The sequence below is a fragment of the Chiloscyllium punctatum genome, chromosome 15, assembly GCF_047496795.1.
Source record: "Chiloscyllium punctatum isolate Juve2018m chromosome 15, sChiPun1.3, whole genome shotgun sequence".
Lineage (NCBI taxonomy): Eukaryota > Metazoa > Chordata > Chondrichthyes > Orectolobiformes > Hemiscylliidae > Chiloscyllium > Chiloscyllium punctatum.
In genome coordinates this window covers 10,901,982-10,925,506 of record NC_092753.1, presented here as the reverse complement: position 1 = coordinate 10,925,506, position 23,525 = coordinate 10,901,982, and the positions used below count along the sequence as shown (strand labels likewise).

The window sequence follows — 23,525 nt, the reverse complement described above, 5'->3', positions numbered from 1 at the left end:
AGTGTATAAGTACTTTTAAGCTAACTTTGACACATAGCAGCCTGTCTCCTAAATAGCTTGATGGTGCATAAATGACAACCATGCATTTTACTAGAACATTCACCATTACAGGATAAAACATACAGTGCCTCCACTTTTTAAAATGTTTGTTCAGGGGATGTGAGCCCCACTGGTTCGGCCAGATGATGGTGAGCTACCTTCTTGCTCCAAAGCAGTCTATCTGAAACAAGTACACCCACAGCAGTTAGGAAGGAGTTTGACCCAGCAACAGTGAAAAATTGGTGATCTATCCAAGTTAGCATGTGAGACTTACTGGGTGCACTCATGCATTTGCAGCCCTCATTTCTCAAGAGGCTGTAGTGTGGGTGTTGCTTTGAAATATGCCTTGGCAAGTTGCTGCAGTGCATCTTGTTGATGTTTTGTACCGCAACCAGCAGGCTTTAACTCCCCCTCCCATTCCACCACAGACATGTAGGTCCTGAGCCCCCTCCATTGCCAAGTCCTAACCACCCGACGACTGAAGGAGGAACACCTCATCTTCTGCCTTGGGACCCTCCAACCACACGTTATCAACGTGGATTTCATCAGTTTCTTCAATTCCTCTCCCCCTCCCCTTATCCCAAATCTAACTCAGCACAGCCCCCTTGAATGGTCCTACGTGTCTATCTTCCTTCCCACCTACCTGCTCCATCCTCCTCTTCAACCTATCACCTTCAGCCCCACCTTCATCTGCCTATCGCATTCCCAGCTACCTTCCTCCTCCCCCCTCCCATTTCTCTCTCAGCCACCTTGGCCCACCAGCCTCATTCCTGATGAAGAGCTTATGCTCGAAACATCAATTCTCTTGGTCCTCAGATGCTGCTTGACCTGCTGTGCTTTTCCAGCACTACACCCTTCAACTCTGATCTCCAGCATCTGCAGTCCTCACTTTATCCTGCAACCAGCACATGCCAGAGGTCAAGGAAGCAAATGTTTAAGATAGTGGATGGGATGCCAATGAAGACCATAAGACATAGGAGCAGAAATTAGGCTGTTCAGCCCATCGAGTCTGATCAACCATGATTAAATGGCGGAGAAGTTTCTCAACCCCATTCTCCCACTTTCTCCCCATAACCCTTAAACCCCATTCACAATTAAGAACCTATCTATCTCAGTCTTAAATATAATCAATGACCTGGCCTCCACAGCCTTCTGTGGCAGTGAATACCACAGATTCATCTGTCTCTGGCTGAAGAAGTTTCTCCTTATCTCTGTTCTAAAAGGTCTGCCTTTACACTAAGTTATACCCGTGGATCCTTGCCTCTCCTACCAATAGAAGCATCTTCCCAACAGCCAGTCTTTCCAAGCCATTCAGCACCCAAGCCCTTCATCCTTCTAGACCCCATCGAGTATCGACCCAGAACCTTGAAATGTTCCTCATATGTTAAGCTTTTCATTCCTGGGACCATTCTTGTGAATCTCATCTGAACTAGCTCCAGGGCCAGTACATCCTTCCTGAGATACGGGGCCCAAAACTGCACTCAGTACTCCAAATGTGATCTGACTGACCCTTATAGAGCCTCAGAGGTACATCCCTGCTTTTATATTTTATAAGTCTTATTTAATAAGTCAGCTATTTTGCCCTGTGCATTGAGCTAACTAACTTTGAATGTTTTAAGAATGCTGGGCAAGCCCCTCAATCAAACACCGAATAAAAAGACAACACAAGCTAACTATATCATGGATGTATCTGTGCAAATTGACTGGCATTTTGAAAGTAACTACGAGCACAAGAATGAGCAATTTTCTGCAATTATTTTCTCACAACTCACGAATGCGCCAACATTTTTTAAATTGTACAATTCAGTCTGAATTGTTCTAGCTCTCCCCAAATTGTACATTTGTCCCATGGACAGGCCTATAATTTCCATCAACAAAACAAAGTCCTCTCATTCAGGCATCCATCAGCAAATAATCGAATATTGGTTGTGCAAACCATTCAACAGTCACAACACGTGAAGCACTTTGCACTCGACTGGGCAAAGATTGCAGTTCAACTCCATCGATAGATAAGTTTTTTTTCTCCACAAACAAATCATTTCCTCCCTTATTTTCTATACTGTATAGAAGAAAGTCTGACCAAGTGCCAATTGTGCATGATTGGCCTTTGTTCACTGGGATCATGACTGAAGCCCTAAAGGGACGCTAAGGGCCATCAGATGATTATTCAATCCCATCAATCTGGATTAGATATACATTTAAGGCTGGCAAGTGAAATTTAAGTGTCTCATCCCCTGTCCTGAAAATTGAAGATGTGTTACTTTTAATACTTTTGGTTCAGCTAGATACAAGGCTGTTTGATGAGATTACTTTTGACTTTGATTTGATTTATTGTTGTCACATGTACCTAGGTACAGTGAAAAGTTTTCTTTTGCGCACAGTTCAGGCAAATCAGCCCGTATAAACTGCACTAAGGTAATAGAACTGAGCGAGGAATACAATGTTATGGCTCAGAGAATTCACACAGAGAGTGTGAGATCTACATTTAAATTTAAAATTTGAGAGGTCCATTCAGAAGTCTGATAACAGCGGGGAAGAAACTGTTCTTGAATCTTTTGGTATGTGTGTTTAAGCTTGTGTACCTTGGACGCTATCCAAACACCCCAAGACAAACCCTGCCCCAATGCATCAAAGTGCAGCGTGCTGTACAGCTGACAATTGGGACAATCAGCCACCCCCTTACCTGGATGTGCTGAGACACATGTTCATCAAATTTCTCTTGATTTTTGAACCCCCGGTCGCAGGTGTCACAATAGTGTGTGTAGACTGGCTCCTTTTTCCTTTTCTGCTTTTGGAAATCAATTCAGAAAAACAAATTGGTTAATTGGCTAGCCCCATGTTACAACAAACCCATAGTGTACAGCTTCTGGGCTCAATGTTATGGTTCAGTTTAATACTTTCAACTGGGGACAATGAAAACCATTATTGGTACTGAAAAATTAAACAGCCATTACAACACAAAACAAAATTCCAGAAACAAGGCAGAATCCTGAATCTTGCAGCACAACCATATAAATATGTTGAACAAGTACGTTTTGTGTACAATATATAACATGCTAAAATATCAATGAGTGCAAGTTCAAAATATAGCCTCCCTGCCTCTTCTGCCTTCAAGCTTTGGCCATTTTTAATCTAAAGGTTGAGGAGGCTTTGGAGAGGGTGCAAAAGAGGTTTACCAGGCTGTTGCCTGGATTGGAGCGTATTATAGGTCAGAGATGTACAGCACGGAAACAGATCCTGCAGTCCAACTTGCCATGCCAATATCAGACATCCTAAATTAATCTAGTCCCATTTGCCAGCATTGGGCCCCTATCCCTCTTAATCCTTCCTATTTATATACCAACCCAGAAGCCTTTTAAATGTTGTAATTGTACCCGCCTCCACCACTTCCTCTAGCAGCTCATTTTATACACACACCACCCTCTGCATGAAAATGTTACACCTTAGATCCTTTTAAAATCATTTCCCTTTCACTTTAAACCTATGCCTTCTAGTTTTGGAATCCCCTATCCTGGGTAAAAAGACCCAGGATATTCACCTTATTCATTATCCTCATGATTTTATAAACCTCTATAAGGCCACCCCTTAGTCTCCAATGCTCCAGGGAAAATAACCCCAGTCCACTCAGCCTCTCCCTTTAGTTCAAACCTTCTAATCCTGGCAACATTCTTGCATATCTTTTTTGAACCATTTCAAGTTAACAAAATCTTTTCTACAGCACAAACTAGATTTAAATGCAGGATTCCAAAGGTAGCTGCACAAACTTGGATTGTTTTCATTAGAGTATCAGAGGCTGAGAAGTGACCTAAGAGAAGTCTATAGTTGAGACGCAAGGATAAAGTGGATGGTTGGAAATTTTTTCTGGCATGAAAGTGTCAAACACTAGGGGCATACTTTTAAGATGAGGAGAGAAAAGTTTAAAAGAGATACACAAGGAAAGTTTTCTCACACCAACTGTGGTAGTTGCTGGAACATGCTGCCAGGGCAAAGTGGTCAACAATTTTAATAGGCATTTACATAGACACACAGACAGACAGGGGTTGGAGGGATACAGACCACATATAGACAGACTAAATTAGTTTAGAATGGCATTATGGTTGGCACAGCCACAGTGGGCCAAAGGGCCTGTTCCTGTGCTGTTCTACTTGCTGAACGTTCAACACTTCAGTGAAGCACTGAGATTACCACATTGTCACATATGCCATCTCACAAATGTTAAACAGAGACCTATCTCTATCTGTCAGGCTACATGGAAAAAAGCTTATGGCATTATTCTAGGAGCAACAGATGAGTTCTTCTGACCAACATTGTTCCTACCACTAACAAAAATGTTTGAGCTGCTGACTCATTTTTGTTCGGTTTTGCTGTGCCCAAAATGGATGCCATATTGGCATGTGTTCATGACAGGGACTGCGATTCAAAGGCTGTTAATTGGCTGTGAAGCATTTTAAACATCTTGAGGATGCAAAAAGCACTATATAAATGCAAGTTCTTTTTGTGGTCTCTTGCATTGTTTTAGCCAATTAGGTAGGCTCCAAGACAAGTCCAAATGACCAGAGGGGGAGGATATCTCTCATTCTTAAAAGTGGGTGGCCTGCTCAAACTAAACGGGCTGCAAGGAGTAGCAGAACTGAAATGTTGAGTATAAAATTACCTTGTGTTTTCTGGAGTTATCTTGATTGGTGTTTGGAGACCACTGGGTTGAAGCCTGTTGGTATGGCCACTGTTGGTTACAGTTACCTGGTTTGATTTACAAATAAGTTGTGTTAAGGAGGTGAGTGAAAAAAACATTTGGCCGAAAAATAATTAATCGCTAGATATTAAAAGACCAGCTGTACCATATACAAACTCAAGCCATCAGCCAAGCTTATTCATAGAGTCATTAAGCACGGAAACAGACCCTTTGGTCCAACTATTCCATGCTGAACATCATCCCAAACTAAACTAGTCCCATCTGCCTGCTCCTGGCACATATTCCTGCAAACCTTTCCTATTCATGTACTCATCAGAGTAGAAATCAAAGCAGAAATTTATTATTGGAGGTTCAATTAAATCTATTCAATCTTTAAGTAGACAATTCTTGCATGCAAATGACGACTTAAACTGACAGCCATCTAAAATGAGCCAATAGACAGACTCTGGAGTACTGCCTGAGAAGAATCTAAAACATCCTGGATTAAATTCAGAATTTTTGAAATGATCAGAATAACTTCTATATATGAATTTTCCTAACACTTAAGTGGCTTGAAACAGTGAGGTTGTGTTTTATAACAAACACACTTGTGAACACAAGTGACCATTATATATTGACACTGAAAATGTGTTACTGGAAAAGCGCAGCAGGTCAGGCAGCATCCAAGGAACAGGAGAATCGACGATTCTCCTGTTCCTTGGATGCTGCCTGACCTGCTGCACTTTTGCAGCAACACATTTTCAGCTCTGATCTCCAGCATCTGCAGTCCTCACTTTCTCCTCAATGATATATTGACACCTTGTGACAAATGCTTGGACACACCAGCTATGCAGCAAGTTTATAATTTTATACCATTCACATTCTGCCACTGCATCAGGAAACAAAATACCAGTAAGATATTCGCCAGTAACATTAATTAAAGACAAATACATATCTGTGGCATTACTGTTCTGAAATAATATAACTTTACAAATCCACTCTGATCGCCTCCAGTTAGAGTTAGCCACCAATGGCTTTACGGATGAGTATTTATTCTAAATCTTGCATTTTCACTAAAAATGCTCAAGTAACTAGTCTAGTTGCCTGATTTAATCCTTTATAAATTCAGATATGACATTAATAAATCTCCAGATTAAAAGACTGCATCGAGTATGCAGCTACCATTCTTGCTTCCTAACACAGTTTCCAAATCGTCATGAGCAATGCCTTAGATGTTGTATTGGAGAAGGTTTCACAAGGAGCTGTTTCCGTAATTCTAATTCCCATGGATTCGTAACTCAAACTTGCCCGATCCACAAGGATGGTTCCAAGGGTAAGGACCGTGGACGGGGATGGACTGGAGTAGTTAGGTTTGTTTCCGTTGGAGAAAAGGCAGCTGAAGTGAAATTTGATAGAGGCATTCAAAATCATGAAGGGTCCGTATGGACGAGATAGGGAGAGACTGATCTCACTCGTGAAAGGACTGGGAACAAGAGGGCACAGATTTAAAAAAAAAGGCAACAGCAACAAAAATAACAGGAGGGGGTAAAAAGCTTTACTACTCAACAAGTGGCTCAGACAGCGTGGAAACAGCAAGAAGGAGATTAAATCAGGACTGTTATGTGAAAAAGAACATTGTGCAGGGGAGAAGGCGAGAGAGTGGCATTGGGTGAACTGCAAATGGGGAGGGGAATTGCAGAATCGATGACTCGAACAGACACCTTCAGCAATGATTCTGTAGAAGCGAGCGGGGGAGTACTTTTACCCTGAAGCTGGTGGCTGTTGCTGCTGTGACAGGCCGTTAGCCAGGACGAGGGGCGCTGCCCAGCCCCCATTCCCCAGGGCGGTCCGGACCAGGACGGCGCTCCCCCGTTCCAGGGGGGCGGCTGCCAAGCCGCAGGCGGCGGCGCGAAAACCGGAGGCCGCAGCAGCCGAACCGGAGGGTTGAAAACAGGCGGCGGGTAACATCCGGACTCGCTCATCCCTGAGTAGACAAATTCTTCCGCCGTTTCAAGCGGCCGTCGCGCTCACCATGTGCCGGCGCTTCATTTAGACGTCACACACACATGGCTACGCGCAGGCAAGGCCGCGATTCTGGTCCTCCCAAGCACTGGGAGGACCATGAGATTGAGCGAGGAGGGCTCCATCTTGGTGCAGTTGTTGCCAGTGCCTCCCACCTCCCGGGTGAGAGGGGAGAAGGAGGAGCGTTGGAAGCGGGTTGAGGGTGAAGGCTGATCGTCCGTTTCGCCGTCGATTCGATGCCGCTTTCTGACGGAAGCTCCGGCCTGCGGTGGTGAGATTGCCGTCGGGGATTGTGTTGACAGGAGGGAGGCCGACCCACCGGACGGTGCGCCATGTCGGTGGCGGAGGAGGCGCCGCTGATCGGGCCCGCGCTGCCCCCCGGGTACAGGCCGGTGAACAGCCGCGCGCAACGGGCCGAGTATCCGCGGCGCCCCATAGCGCCCTTTGACCAGACAGGTACGGATTCCCGGGGCCTCACACACACAGACTCTGCGTTATCCCCTCGACCCCGCCCCCAACACGCTGACCCCGCTCCCACAACGAACTCCCGCACTAACCCCGCCCCCAACACCGACCTCCCGCACTGACCCCGCCCCCAACACCGTCCCCCCCGCACTGACCCCGCCCCCAAACTGACCTCCCGCACGGACCCCGCCCCCAACACACTGACCCCGCCCCCAAACCGTCCTCCCGCCCTGACCCCGCCCCAACACCGATCTCCCGCACTGACCCCGCCCCCAACACCGTCCCCCGGCACTGACTCCGCCCCCAAACTGACCTCCCGCACTGACCCCGCCCCCACACCGACCTCACGCACTGACCCCGCCCCCAACACACTGACCCCGCCCCCAACACCGTCCTCCCGCACTGACCCCGCCCCCAAACTGACCTCCCGCACTGACCCCGCCCCCACACCGACCCCGCCCCCACACTAAACTACCGCGCACACAATCTTCCCCACACTGACGCGCGCCCCCCCCCCCCCCCCCGGACAGAATGACCCCTCACTCCCCCCCCCCCCCCCCCGGACAGAATGACCCCTCACTGCCCCCCCCCGGACAGAATGACCCCTCACTGCCCCCCCCCTGACATAATCCCCTCCATTCTGACCCCCCACCACATTCGTTGACCCCATCTGCACACAATCATCACCTCACTAACGCCTCCTTTACCACACCCACAGACACCCCCCCCCCCCCCCCAACACTGACCTTCCCTTTCCACTCCACCTCCACTCTGACCGTCCCCCCTCCTCCTCCTCCTTCCAGTGCACCCCAAACTGATCCTCTTGTTATGGACCAAGCCAGACCACTCAAACAGTCTTAAGCAGGCAGCTCAGACCATAGCTTTGCAAGTTGATTCAGTAAGTGTACAGTGAAAATTACCACGGTTAAGATGGCTAGATTGACTACCAGATTTTTAAAACAGACAAAGAGTTATTCACAAAATTACACAATGAAACACAAATAACAAAATAAAGAATACCTATAGAACTAAGTCTATGCAGTGAGAATTAATTATGCTGTTCCAAATATACACAACAGTCCCAAGAAGGAAATTCCTTTTAGAAACCAGTATAAACGGAAGAACATGCTTCCAGGTTGAAGTTGCAGGGCAGAAAAGAGAGAGAGAGAGTTACACACAGCACCTTGTTGAACTTCCAACCAGTTCAAGGCTGAACTGAAACTGCTCAGCTCAGCAAGCTAGAAAACTGACCACTCCCCTCTCTGTATACAGGCCACTTCAAAACATTGGCCTGAAGTCTCATCTGTTTACAAAAAGCAAAAGGCCTCTCAAAATCCTTATTTCTCTCTGTACTAAACCAGACTGAACGGGGCCTGGCCCGGTTTATTGTCCCTCTGAAGAAATATTAAGGACAGAATCTCCTTGAGCCACCCCCACACTAACCTCTTCTTCCACCCACCCCCACACTGACCTCCTCTTCTACCCTACCCCCACACTGGCCTCCTCTTCCACCCCACCCCCACACTGGCCTCCTCTTCCACCCCACCCTCCCACTGACCTCCCCACCCCCACACTGACCCCCCCCTTCACTCCCACCCCCACACTGATCCCCCTTCACCCCCAATCCCACACTGACTTCCCTTCACCCCCACCCCCACACTGACCTCTCCTTCCACCCACCTCAAACTGATCACCCCTTACACCCCAAACCCACACTGACCTCCCATTCCACCCCACACCCACACCCACACCCACACAGACCTCCCCTTCCACCCCAGCACCACACTGACCTCCTCTTCCACCCCACCGCCACATTGACCTCCTCTTCCACCCCACCGCCACATTGACCTCCTCTTCCACCCCTCACCCACACTGACCTCCTCTTCCACACCACACCCACACTGACCCACCCCTCCATCCACACCCACACTGACCTCCCCTTCCACCCCACCCCCACACTGACACCCCTTCCACAACACCCACACACTGACTTCCTCTTCCACCCCTCCCCCTCACAGTCCTCCTGTTCCACCCCACACCCACACTGACCTCCCCTTCCACCCCACACCCAAACTGATCCCCTTAAATCCCACCCCACACTCGCCTCCTCTTCCACCCCACCCCCCCACTGAACTCCCCACCCCCACACTGACTTCCTTTCACACCCACACTGACCTCCCTTCACTCCCACCCCCACACTGACACCCCCATTCCACCCCACCTCAAACTGACCACCCCTTCCACCCCATCCCCACACTGACCCCCCCATTCCACCCCATCCCCACACTGACCCCCCCCTTCCACCCCATCCCCACACTGACCCCCCCTTCCACCCCACCCTAACACTGACCTCCCCTTCCACCCCACCCCCACACTGCCCCCCTTCCACCCCACCCCTACACTGCCCCCCTTCCACCCCACCCCTACACTGCCCCCCTTCCACCCCACCCCTACAATGACCCCCCCCCACCCCATTTTCATACTGACCTCCCCTTCCACCCCACCCCCTCACTGACCTCCTCTTCAACCTCACCCTCACACTGACCTCCTCTTCCACCACACCTCCACACTGACCTCCCCACCTCCACACTGACCTCCCTCCACCCCCACCCCCACCCCCACCCCCACCCCCACCCCCACCCCCACCCCCACCCCCACACTCACCTCCCTCTAACCCCACCCCCACACAGACCATCCTTCACCCCCATCCCCACACTGACCTCCCCTTCCACCCCACCTCAAACTGACGACCCCTTCCACCCCACACCGACACTGACCTCCCCTTCCACCCCACCCCCACTCTGACCTCCCCTTCCACCCCACCTCACACTGAACCCCCCTTCCATCCACACCACCACACTGACCTCCCCCTCCACCCCACCCCCATACTGAGGCCCCCTTCCACCCCACCCCCAGACTGACCTCCCCTTCCACTCAATTCCCACACTGACCCCCCCCTTTCCATCCCACCCCCACACTGACCTCCTCTTTCACCCAACACCCGCACTGACCTCCCCACCCCAACAATGACACCCCATAACCCCAAACCCACCCTCCCCTTCCACCCCACCTCACACTGACCCCCCCCCTTCAACCCCACCCCCACACTGACCTCCTCTTCCACCCCACCGCCACATTGACCTCCTCTTCCACCCCTCACCCACACTGACCTCCTCTTCCACACCACACCCACACTGACCCACCCCTCCATCCACACCCACACTGACCTCCCCTTCCACCCCACCCCCACACTGACACCCCTTCCACAACACCCACACACTGACTTCCTCTTCCACCCCTCCCCCTCACAGTCCTCCTGTTCCACCCCACACCCACACTGACCTCCCCTTCCACCCCACACCCAAACTGATCCCCTTAAATCCCACCCCCACACTCGCCTCCTCTTCCACCCCACCCCCCCACTGAACTCCCCCCCCCCCCCCACACTGACTTCCTTTCACACCCACACTGACCTCCCTTCACTCCCACCCCCACACTGACACCCCCATTCCACCCCACCTCAAACTGACCACCCCTTCCACCCCATCCCCACACTGACCCCCCCATTCCACCCCATCCCCACACTGACCCCCCCCCTTCCACCCCATCCCCACACTGACCCCCCCCTTCCACCCCACCCTAACACTGACCTCCCCTTCCACCCCATCCCCACACTGACCTCCCCTTCCACCCCATCCCCACACTGACCCCCCCCTTCCACCCCACCCTCACACTGACCCCCCCTTCCACCCCACACTGACCTCCCCTTCCACCCCATCCCCACACTGACCCCCCCATTCCACCCCACCTCAAACTGACCACCCCCTCCACCCCATCCCAACACTGACCTCCCCTTGCACCCCATCCCCACACTGACCTCCCCATTCACCCCAACCCCACACTGACCTCCCCTTCCACCCCTCACCCACACTGACCTCCCCTTCCACCCCATCCCCACACTGACCCCCCCATTCCACCCCACCTCAAACTGACCACCCCCTCCACCCCATCCCAACACTGACCTCCCCTTGCACCCCATCCCCACACTGACCTCCCCATTCACCCCAACCCCACACTGACCTCCCCTTCCACCCCTCACCCACACTGACCTCCCCTTCCACCCCACCCCCACACTGCCCCCCTTCCACCCCACCCCTACACTGCCCCCCTTCCACCCCACCCCTACAATGACCCCCCCACCCCATTTTCATACTGACCTCCCCTTCCACCCCACCCCCTCACTGACCTCCTCTTCAACCTCACCCTCACACTGACCTCCTCTTCCACCACACCTCCACACTGACCTCCCCACCTCCACACTGACCTCCCTCCACCCCCACCCCCACACTCACCTCCCTCTAACCCCACCCCCACACAGACCATCCTTCACCCCCATTCCCACACTGACCTCCCCTTCCACCCCACCTCAAACTGACGACCCCTTCCACCCCACACCGACACTGACCTCCCCTTCCACCCCACCCCCACTCTGACCTCCCCTTCCACCCCACCCCCACTCTGACCCCCCCTTCCACCCCACCATCACACTGACCCCCCCCTTCCACCCCACCATCACACTGACCCCCCCTTCCACCCCACCATCACACTGACCCCCCCCTTCCACCCCACCATCACACTGACCCCCCCTTCCACCCCACCATCACACTGACCCCCCCTTCCACCCCACCATCACACTGACCCCCCCCTTCCACCCCACCATCACACTGACCCCCCCCCTTCCACCCCACCTCCACACTGACAGCCCCCTCCACCCCACACCCCCACTGACCTCCCCACCCCCACACTGACCTCCTTTTCCACCCTGCCCCCACACTGACCTCCTCTTCCAGCCCACACCCACACTGACCTTCCACCCTGCCCCCACACTGACCTCCCCTTCCACCCCACCCCCACACTGACCTCCCCACCCCCACACTGACCTCCCCTTCCACCCCACCCCCACACTGACCTCCCCTTCCACCCCACCCCCACACTGACCTCCCCACCCCCACACTGACCTCCCCTTCCACCCCACCCCCACACTGACCTCCCCTTCCACCCCACCCCCATACTGACCTCCCCTTCCACCCCACCCCCACACTGACCTCCCCTTCCACCCCACCCCTACACTGGCCCCCCCGTCCACCCCACCCCCATACTGACCTCCCCTTCCACCCCATCCACACACTGACCCCCCCTCCACCCCACTCCCATACTGACCTCCCCATTCACCCCAACCCCACACTGACCTCCCCTTCCACCCCTCACCCACACTGACCTCCCCTTCCACCCCACCCCTACACTGACCCCCCCCTCCACCCCACTCCCATACTGACCTCCCCATTCACCCCAACCCCACACTGACCTCCCCTTCCACCCCTCACCCACACTGACCTCCCCTTCCACCCCACCCCCACACTGCCCCCCTTCCACCCCACACCTATACTGCCCCCCTTCCACCCCACCCCTACAATGACCCCCCCCACCCCATTTTCATACTGACCTCCCCTTCCACCCCACCCCCTCACTGACCTCCTCTTCAACCTCACCCTCACACTGACCTCCTCTTCCACCACACCTCCACACTGACCTCCCCACCTCCACACTGACCTCCCTCCACCCCCACCCCCACACTCACCTCCCTCTAACCCCACCCCCACACAGACCATCCTTCACCCCCATCCCCACACTGACCTCCCCTTCCACCCCACCTCAAACTGACGACCCCTTCCACCCCACACCGACACTGACCTCCCCTTCCACCCCACCCCCACTCTGACCTCCCCTTCCACCCCACCTCACACTGAACCCCCCTTCCATCCACACCACCACACTGACCTCCCCCTCCACCCCACCCCCATACTGAGGCCCCCTTCCACCCCACCCCCAGACTGACCTCTCCTTCCACTCAATTCCCACACTGACCCCCCCCTTTCCATCCCACCCCCACACTGACCTCCTCTTTCACCCAACACCCGCACTGACCTCCCCACCCCAACAATGACACCCCATAACCCCAAACCCACCCTCCCCTTCCACCCCACCTCACACTGACCCCCCCCTTCAACCCCACCCCCACACTGACCTCCTCTTCCACCCCACCGCCACATTGACCTCCTCTTCCACCCCTCACCCACACTGACCTCCTCTTCCACACCACACCCACACTGACCCACCCCTCCATCCACACCCACACTGACCTCCCCTTCCACCCCACCCCCACACTGACACCCCTTCCACAACACCCACACACTGACTTCCTCTTCCACCCCTCCCCCTCACAGTCCTCCTGTTCCACCCCACACCCACACTGACCTCCCCTTCCACCCCACACCCAAACTGATCCCCTTAAATCCCACCCCCACACTCGCCTCCTCTTCCACCCCACCCCCCCACTGAACTCCCCACCCCCACACTGACTTCCTTTCACACCCACACTGACCTCCCTTCACTCCCACCCCCACACTGACACCCCCATTCCACCCCACCTCAAACTGACCACCCATTCCACCCCATCCCCACACTGACCCCCCCATTCCACCCCATCCCCACACTGACCCCCCCCCTCCACCCCATCCCCACACTGACCCCCCCCTTCCACCCCACCCTAACACTGACCTCCCCTTCCACCCCATCCCCACACTGACCTCCCCTTCCACCCCATCCCCACACTGACCCCCCCCTTCCACCCCACCCTCACACTGACCCCCCCTTCCACCCCACCTCAAACTGACCACCCCTTCCACCCCATCCCAACACTGACCTCCCCTTGCACCCCATCCCCACACTGACCTCCCCTTGCACCCCATCCCCACACTGACCTCCCCTTGCACCCCATCCCCACACTGACCTCCCCTTGCACCCCATCCCCACACTGACCTCCCCTTGCACCCCATCCCCACACTGACCCCCCCTTCCACCCCACCATCACACTGACCCCCCCTTCCACCCCACCATCACACTGACCCCCCCCTTCCACCCCACCATCACACTGACCCCCCCTTCCACCCCACCTCCACACTGACAGCCCCCTCCACCCCACACCCCCACTGACCTCCCCACCCCCACACTGACCTCCTTTTCCACCCTGCCCCCACACTGACCTCCTCTTCCAGCCCACACCCACACTGACCTTCCACCCTGCCCCCACACTGACCTCCCCTTCCACCCCACCCCCACACTGACCTCCCCACCCCCACACTGACCTCCCCTTCCACCCCACTGCCATACTGACCTCCCCTTCCACCCCACCCCTACACTGACCCCCCCCCTCCACCCCACTCCCATACTGACCTCCCCATTCACCCCAACCCCACACTGACCTCCCCTTCCACCCCTCACCCACACTGACCTCCCCTTCCACCCCACCCCCAGACTGACCTCCCCTTCCACTCAATTCCCACACTGACCCCCCCCTTTCCATCCCACCCCCACACTGACCTCCTCTTTCACCCAACACCCGCACTGACCTCCCCACCCCAACAATGACACCCCATAACCCCAAACCCACCCTCCCCTTCCACCCCACCTCACACTGACCCCCCCCCTTCAACCCCACCCCCACACTGACCTCCCCTTCCACCCCACACTCACACTGACCTGCCCTTCCATCCCAAACCCACACTGACCTCACCTACCACCCCATCTCACATTGACCCCCCCTTCAACCCCCACCCCCACACTGACCAACCCTTCCACCCCCACCCCCACACTGACCAACCCTTCCACTCCTCACCGACACTGACCCCTTCCACCCCACCTCACACAGACGCCCCCTTCCATCCACACCCTCACTGAACACCCCCTTCCGTCCACACCCACACTGACCTCCCCTTCCACCCCACCTCACACTGACCCCCTCCTCCACCCCACACCCACTGACAGCCCCTTCCACCCCACCTCACACTGACCCCCTCCTCCACCCCACACCCACACTGACCCCCTCCTCCACCCCACACCCACACTGACAGCCCCTTCCACCCCACCTCACACTGACCCCCTCCTCCACCCCACACCCACACTGACAGCCCCTTCCACCCCACCTCACACTGACCCCCTCCTCCACCCCACACCCACACTGACCTCCCCTTCCACCCCACCTCACACTGACCCCCTCCTCCACCCCACACCCACACTGACAGCCCCTTCCACCCCACCTCACACTGACCCCCTCCTCCACCCCACACCCACACAGACCACCCCTTCCACCCAGCCCCACACTGACCTGCCCTTCCACACCGACCTCCCCTTCCATCACTTCTCACACTGACCATCCCTTTCCACCCCACCCCCACACTGACCATCCCTTTCCACCCCACCCCCACACTGACCATCCCTTTCCACCCCACCCCCACACTGACCATCCCTTTCCACCCCACCCCCACACTGACCATCCCTTTCCACCCCACCCCCACACTGACCATCCCTTTCCACCCCACCCCCACACTGACCATCCCTTTCCACCCCATCCCCACACTGACCCCCCCCCTCCACCCCATCCCCACACTGACCCCCCCCTTCCACCCCACCCTAACACTGACCTCCCCTTCCACCCCATCCCCACACTGACCTCCCCTTCCACCCCATCCCCACACTGACCCCCCCCTTCCACCCCACCCTCACACTGACCCCCCCTTCCACCCCACCTCAAACTGACCACCCCTTCCACCCCATCCCAACACTGACCTCCCCTTGCACCCCATCCCCACACTGACCTCCCCTTGCACCCCATCCCCACACTGACCTCCCCTTGCACCCCATCCCCACACTGACCTCCCCTTGCACCCCATCCCCACACTGACCTCCCCTTGCACCCCATCCCCACACTGACCCCCCCTTCCACCCCACCATCACACTGACCCCCCCTTCCACCCCACCATCACACTGACCCCCCCCTTCCACCCCACCATCACACTGACCCCCCCTTCCACCCCACCTCCACACTGACAGCCCCCTCCACCCCACACCCCCACTGACCTCCCCACCCCCACACTGACCTCCTTTTCCACCCTGCCCCCACACTGACCTCCTCTTCCAGCCCACACCCACACTGACCTTCCACCCTGCCCCCACACTGACCTCCCCTTCCACCCCACCCCCACACTGACCTCCCCACCCCCACACTGACCTCCCCTTCCACCCCACTGCCATACTGACCTCCCCTTCCACCCCACCCCTACACTGACCCCCCCCTCCACCCCACTCCCATACTGACCTCCCCATTCACCCCAACCCCACACTGACCTCCCCTTCCACCCCTCACCCACACTGACCTCCCCTTCCACCCCACCCCCAGACTGACCTCCCCTTCCACTCAATTCCCACACTGACCCCCCCCTTTCCATCCCACCCCCACACTGACCTCCTCTTTCACCCAACACCCGCACTGACCTCCCCACCCCAACAATGACACCCCATAACCCCAAACCCACCCTCCCCTTCCACCCCACCTCACACTGACCCCCCCCCTTCAACCCCACCCCCACACTGACCTCCCCTTCCACCCCACACTCACACTGACCTGCCCTTCCATCCCAAACCCACACTGACCTCACCTACCACCCCATCTCACATTGACCCCCCCTTCAACCCCCACCCCCACACTGACCAACCCTTCCACCCCCACCCCCACACTGACCAACCCTTCCACTCCTCACCGACACTGACCCCTTCCACCCCACCTCACACAGACGCCCCCTTCCATCCACACCCTCACTGAACACCCCCTTCCGTCCACACCCACACTGACCTCCCCTTCCACCCCACCTCACACTGACCCCCTCCTCCACCCCACACCCACTGACAGCCCCTTCCACCCCACCTCACACTGACCCCCTCCTCCACCCCACACCCACACTGACCTCCCCTTCCACCCCACCTCACACTGACCCCCTCCTCCACCCCACACCCACACTGACAGCCCCTTCCACCCCACCTCACACTGACCCCCTCCTCCACCCCACACCCACTGACAGCCCCTTCCACCCCACCTCACACTGACCCCCTCCTCCACCCCACACCCACACTGACCCCCTCCTCCACCCCACACCCACACTGACAGCCCCTTCCACCCCACCTCACACTGACCCCCTCCTCCACCCCACACCCACACTGACAGCCCCTTCCACCCCACCTCACACTGACCCCCTCCTCCACCCCACACCCACACTGACCTCCCCTTCCACCCCACCTCACACTGACCCCCTCCTCCACCCCACACCCACACTGACAGCCCCTTCCACCCCACCTCACACTGACCCCCTCCTCCACCCCACACCCACACAGACCACCCCTTCCACCCAGCCCCACACTGACCTGCCCTTCCACACCGACCTCCCCTTCCATCACTTCTCACACTGACCATCCCTTTCCACCCCACCCCCACACTGACCATCCCTTTCCACCCCACCCCCACACTGACCATCCCTTTCCACCCCACCCCCACACTGACCATCCCTTTCCACCCCACCCCCACACTGACCATCCCTTTCCACCCCACCCCCACACTGACCATCCCTTTCCACCCCACCCCCACACTGACCATCCCTTTCCACCCCACCCCCACACTGACCATCCCTTTCCACCCCACCCCCACACTGACCATCCCTTTCCACCCCACCCCCACACTGACCTCCCCTTCCACCCCACACCCACATTCACCTCCCCTTCCTCCCCACCGCCAAACTGACCTCCTCTTCCACCCCACCCCCACACTAACCTCCCCTTCCACCCCACCCCCACACTGACCCCCCTCCACCTGTCACCCACACTGGCCTCCCCTACCACCCCACCTCACTCTGACCCCCCCCCCCCCCCACCCCACACCCACACTGACCTCCCCCACCCCACACCCACACTGACCTCCCCCACCCACACTGACCTCTCCTTCCACCCCTCACCTACACTGACCTCCCCTTCCTCCCCACCGCCAAACTGACCTCCTCTTCCACCCCACCCCCACACTGACCTCCCCTTCCACCCCTCACCCCCACTGACCTCTCCTTCCACCCCTCATCTACACTGACCTCCCCTTCCACCCCTCACCCCCACTGACCTCTCCTTCCACCCCTCACCTACACTGACCTCCCCTTCCTCCCCACCGCCAAACTGACCTCCTCTTCCACCCCACCCCCACACTGACCCCCCTCCACCTGTCACCCACACTGGCCTCCCCTACCACCCCACCTCACTCTGACCCCCCCCCCCACCCCACACCCACACTGACCTCCCCCACCCACACTGACCTCTCCTTCCACCCCTCACCTACACTGACCTCCCCTTCCTCCCCACCGCCAAACTGACCTCCCCTTCCACCCCACCCCCACACTGACCTCCCCTTCCACCCCTCACCCCCACTGACCTCTCCTTCCACCCCTCACCTACACTGACCTCCCCTTCCACCCCTCACCCCCACTGACCTCTCCTTCCACCCCTCACCTACACTGACCTCCCCTTCCTCCCCACCGCCAAACTGACCTCCTCTTCCACCCCACCCCCACACTGACCTCCCCTTCCACCCGTCACCCCCACTGACCTCTCCTTCCACCCCTCACCTACACTGACCTCCCCTTCCACCCCTCACCCCCACTGACCTCTCCTTCCACCCCTCACCTACACTGACCTCCCCTTCCTCCCCACCGCCAAACTGACCTCCTCTTCCACCCCACCCCCACACTGACCTCCCCTTCCACCCGTCACCCCCACTGACCTCCCCTTCCACCCCTCACCCCCACTGACCTCCCCTTCCACCCCTCACCCCCACTGACCTCTCCTTCCACCCCTCACCTACACTGACCTCCCCTTCCTCCCCACCGCCAAACTGACCTCCTCTTCCACCCCACCCCCACACTGACCTCCCCTTCCACCCGTCACCCCCACTGACCTCCCCTTCCACCCCTCACCCCCACTGACCTCCCCTTCCACCCCTCACCCCCACTGACCTCCCCTTCCACCCCTCACCCACACTGACCTCCCCTTCCACCCCTCACCCACACTGACCTCCCCCACCCACACTGACCTCTCCTTCCACCCCTCACCCACACTGACCTCCCCTTCCACACCATCCCCACACTGACCCCCCCCTCCACCCGTCACCCATACTGACCCCCCCCACCCCACCCCACCCCCACACTGACCCCCCCTCCACCCGTCACCCATACTGACCCACCCCACACCCACACTGACCTCCCCCTCCACCCGTCACCCATACTGACCCCCCCCACCCCTCACCCACACTGACCTCGCCTTCCACTCTACCTCACACTGACCTCCCCACCCCCACACTGACCTCCCCTCACCCCCACCCCCACACTAACCTCTCCTTCCACAACTCACCCACACTGACCTCCTCTTCCACCCCTCACCCACACTGACCTCCTCTTCCACCCCTCACCCACACTGACCTCGCCTTCCACTCTACCTCACACTGACCTCCCCACCCCCACACTGACCTCCCCTCACCCCCACCCCCACACTGACCTCCCCTCACCCCCACCCCCACACTGACCTCCCCTCACCCCCACCCCCACACTGACCTCCCCTCACCCCCACCCCCACACTGACCTCCCCTCACCCCCACCCCCACACTGACCTCCCCTCACCCCCACCCCCACACTGACCTCCTCTTCCACCCCTCACCCACACTGACCTCCTCTTCCACACCACACCCACACTGACCTTCTCTTCCACCCCACACCCACACCCACACTGACTTCCTCTTCTACCACACCTCCGCACTGACCTCGCCACCCCAAACTGGCCTCCTCTTACACCCCACCCCCCCACTGACCTCCCCATCTCCACACTGACCCCCCTTCACCCCCACCCCCACACTCACCTCCCTTCACCCCCACCCCCACACTCACCTCCCCTTCCACCCCATCTCACACTGACCCCCCTCTTTCATCCACATCCACACCCACACTGACCTCCCCTTCCACTCCACCTCACTCTGAACCCCCCTCCACTCCACACCCACACTGACCTCCCCAACCCCACACTGACCTCCTCAACCTCACACTGACCTCCTCTTCCAACCCTCACCCACACTGACCTCCCCTTCCACCCCACCCCCACACTGACCTCCCCACCCCCACGCTGACCCCCCTTCCACCTCAGCCCCACACTGACATCCCCTTCCACTCCATCCCCACACTGACACCCCCCCCATCCACTCCATCCCCACACTGACACCCCCCCTTCCACTCCACCCCCACACTGACGTCCCCATCCCCACACTGACCCTCCCGTCAGCCCCACTCCTACACTGACCTCCCCTTCCACCCCACCCCCATTCTGACCCCACTTCAATCCCACCCCCACACTGACCTCCTCTTCCACCCCACTCCACCAGTGACCTCCTCTTCCAGCCCACCCCACCAGTGACCTCCCCACCCCCCCCCCACTGACCTCCCTTCACCCCCACCCCCCCACTGACCTCCCTTCACCCCCACCCCTACACTCACCTCCCTTCACCCCCACACTGACCTCCCCTTCTACTCCACCTCAAACTGATCACCCCTTCCACCCCAAACCCACACTGACCTCCCCTTCCACCCCATCCCCACACTGACTTCCCTTCACCCACACTGACCTCCTCTTCTTCCCCTCACCCACACTGACCTCCCCTTCCACCCTACCTCAAACTGACCTCCCCTTCCACCCCACCTCACACTGACCTCCCCTTCCACCCTACCTCACACTGACCTCCCCTTCCACCCCATCTCTCACTGACCTCCCCTTCCACCCCATCTCTCACTGACCTCCCCTTCCACTCCATCTCTCACTGACCTCCCCTTCTACTCCACACCCATACTGACCTCCCCTTCCACCCCACCTCACACTGACCCCTTCCTCCACCCAACGCCCACACAGACCTCCCCAACCCCACACTGACCTCCTCCTCCACCCTACCCCCAAACTGACCTCCTCTTCCACCCCAAATCCATACTGACCTCCCCTTCCACCCCACACCCATACTGACCTCCCCTCACCCACACTGACCTCCCCTTCCACCCCACCTCACACTGATGTACCCTTCCACCCCACCTCACACAGACCCCCCCCTTCCATCCACCCCCACACTGACCTCCCCCTTCCATCCACCCCCACACTGACCTCCCCCTTCCATCCACACCCACACTGACCTCCCCTTCCACCCCACCTCACACTGACCTCCCCTTCCACCCCACCTCACACTGACCCCCTCCTCCGCCCCACGCCCACACAGACCTCCCCAACCCCACACTGACCTCCTCTTCCACCCCTTACCCACACTGACCTGCTCTTCCACCCCTCACCCACACTGACCTCTCCTTCCAACCCAAACCCACACTGACCACTCCTTCCGCCCAACCCTCGCCCACACTGACCTCCCCTTCTACCACACCCCTACACTGACCTCTCCTTCCACCCCACATCCACACTGACCTCCCCTTCCAACCCTCGCCCACACTGACCTCCCCTTCTACCACACCCCTACACTGACCTCTCCTTCCACCCCTCACCCACACTGACCTCTCCTTCCACCCCTCACCCACACTGACCTCTCCTTCCACCCCTCACCCACACTGACCTCCCCTTCCACCCCTCACCCACACTGACCTCTCCTTCCACCCCTCACCCACACTGACCTCCCTTTCCACCCCTCACCCACACTGACCTCCCCTTCCACCCCTCACCCCCACTGACCTCCCCTTCCACCTCACCCCCACACTGACCTCACCTTCCACCCCACCCTCACACGGACATCCCCTTCCACCCCACCCCCACACTGACCCCACTTCAATCCCACCCCCACATTAACCTCCTCTTCCACCCCACCACCCCACTGACCTCCCCACCCCCACACTGACCTCCCCTTCCACCCCACCTCACACTGATCACCCCTTCCACCTCAAACCCACACTGACCTCCCCTTCCACCCCACCGCCACACTGACTTCCCTTCACCCCCACCCCTACACTCACCTCCCTCCACCCCCACCCCCACCCCCACAGTGACCTCCCCTTCTACTCCGCCTCAAAGTGATCACCCCTTCTATGCCCCCTCCACCCCATCCCCACACTGACCCTCCCTCCACCCCACCCCACACTGACCTCCCCTTCCACCCCTCACCCCCACACTGACCTCACCTTCCACCCCACCCTCACACGGACATCCCCTTCCACCCCACCTCACACTGATCACCCCTTCCACCTCACCCCCACACTGACCTCACCTTCCACCCCACCCTCACACGGACATCCCCTTCCACCCCACCTCACACTGATCACCCCATCCACCTCAAACCCACACTGACCTCCCCTTCCACCCCACCCACACTGACCTCCCCTTCCACCCCACCTCACACTGATCACCCCTTCCACCTCAAACCCACACTGACCTCCCCTTCCACACCACCGCCACACTGACTTCCCTTCACCCCCACCCCTACACTCACCTCCCTCCACCCCCACCCCCACCCCCACAGTGACCTCCCCTTCTACTCCGCCTCAAAGTGATCACCCCTTCTATGCCCCTTCCACCCCATCCCCACACTGACCCTCCCACCACCCCACCCCACACTGACCTCCCCTTCCACCCCTCACCCCCACACTGACCTCACCTTCCACCCCACCCTCACACGGACATCCCCTTCCACCCCACCCCCACACTGACCCCACTTCAATCCCACCCCCACATTAACCTCCTCTTCCACCCCACCCCCACACTGACCCCCCTCCACCCCACCCCCACACTGACCCCCCCTCCACCCCACCCCCACACTGACCCCCCTCCACCCCACCCCCACACTGACCCCCCTCCACCCCACCCCCACACTGACCCCCCTCCACCCCACCCCCACACTGACCTCCCTTCACCCCTACCCTCACACTGACCTCCCCTTCCACTCCATCCCCACACTGACCTCCCCTTCCACCCCACCCCCACACTGACCCCCCTTCCACCCCTCACCCACACTGACCACCCCTTACACCCTACCTCACACTGACCCCCGCTTCCATCTACACCCACACTGACTCCCCCTTACATCCACACTAACCTCCCCTTCCATCCCAACTCACACTGACCCCCCCACCCCATACCCACACTGATCCCCCCTTCCACCCCACCCCCGCACTGACCTCCCCTTCCACTCCCTCCCCACACTGACCCCCCTCCATCCCACCCCCACACTGACCCCCCTCCACCCCACCCCCACACTGACCCCCCTCCACCCCACCCCCACACTGACCCCCCTCCACCCCACTCCCACACTGACCCCCCTCCACCCCACCCCCACACTGACCTCCCTTCACCCCTACCCCCACACTGACCTCCCTTTCCA

At 58.0% G+C, this 23,525-nt stretch overlaps 2 protein-coding genes across 3 annotated transcripts in view; one reads left to right on the top strand and one right to left on the bottom strand.

The window, feature by feature from the left end:
• Positions 1 to 6,768, bottom strand: part of nufip1 (nuclear FMR1 interacting protein 1) — an 80,749-nt gene extending 73,981 nt beyond the window's left edge. Inside the window, exons 1-3 of one of the 2 annotated variants that reach the window (XM_072584638.1) lie at positions 6,477 to 6,768; positions 4,694 to 4,779; positions 2,723 to 2,827 (exon numbers count right to left, since the gene is read on the bottom strand). In XM_072584638.1, the coding sequence (XP_072440739.1) occupies positions 2,723 to 2,827; positions 4,694 to 4,779; positions 6,477 to 6,693 (408 nt within the window). In that variant the 5' untranslated portion in view covers positions 6,694 to 6,768. The remainder of the gene's footprint in view (positions 1 to 2,722; positions 2,828 to 4,693; positions 4,780 to 6,476) is intronic. The other variant, XM_072584640.1, reaches the window with a different exon arrangement.
• Positions 6,769 to 6,883: 115 nt separating this feature from the next.
• gpalpp1 (GPALPP motifs containing 1) overlaps positions 6,884 to 23,525 on the top strand; it is a 41,236-nt gene continuing 24,594 nt past the window's right edge. Inside the window, exon 1 of the mRNA XM_072584641.1 lies at positions 6,884 to 7,189. Within this exon, the coding sequence (XP_072440742.1) occupies positions 7,066 to 7,189 (124 nt within the window). The 5' untranslated portion in view covers positions 6,884 to 7,065. The remainder of the gene's footprint in view (positions 7,190 to 23,525) is intronic.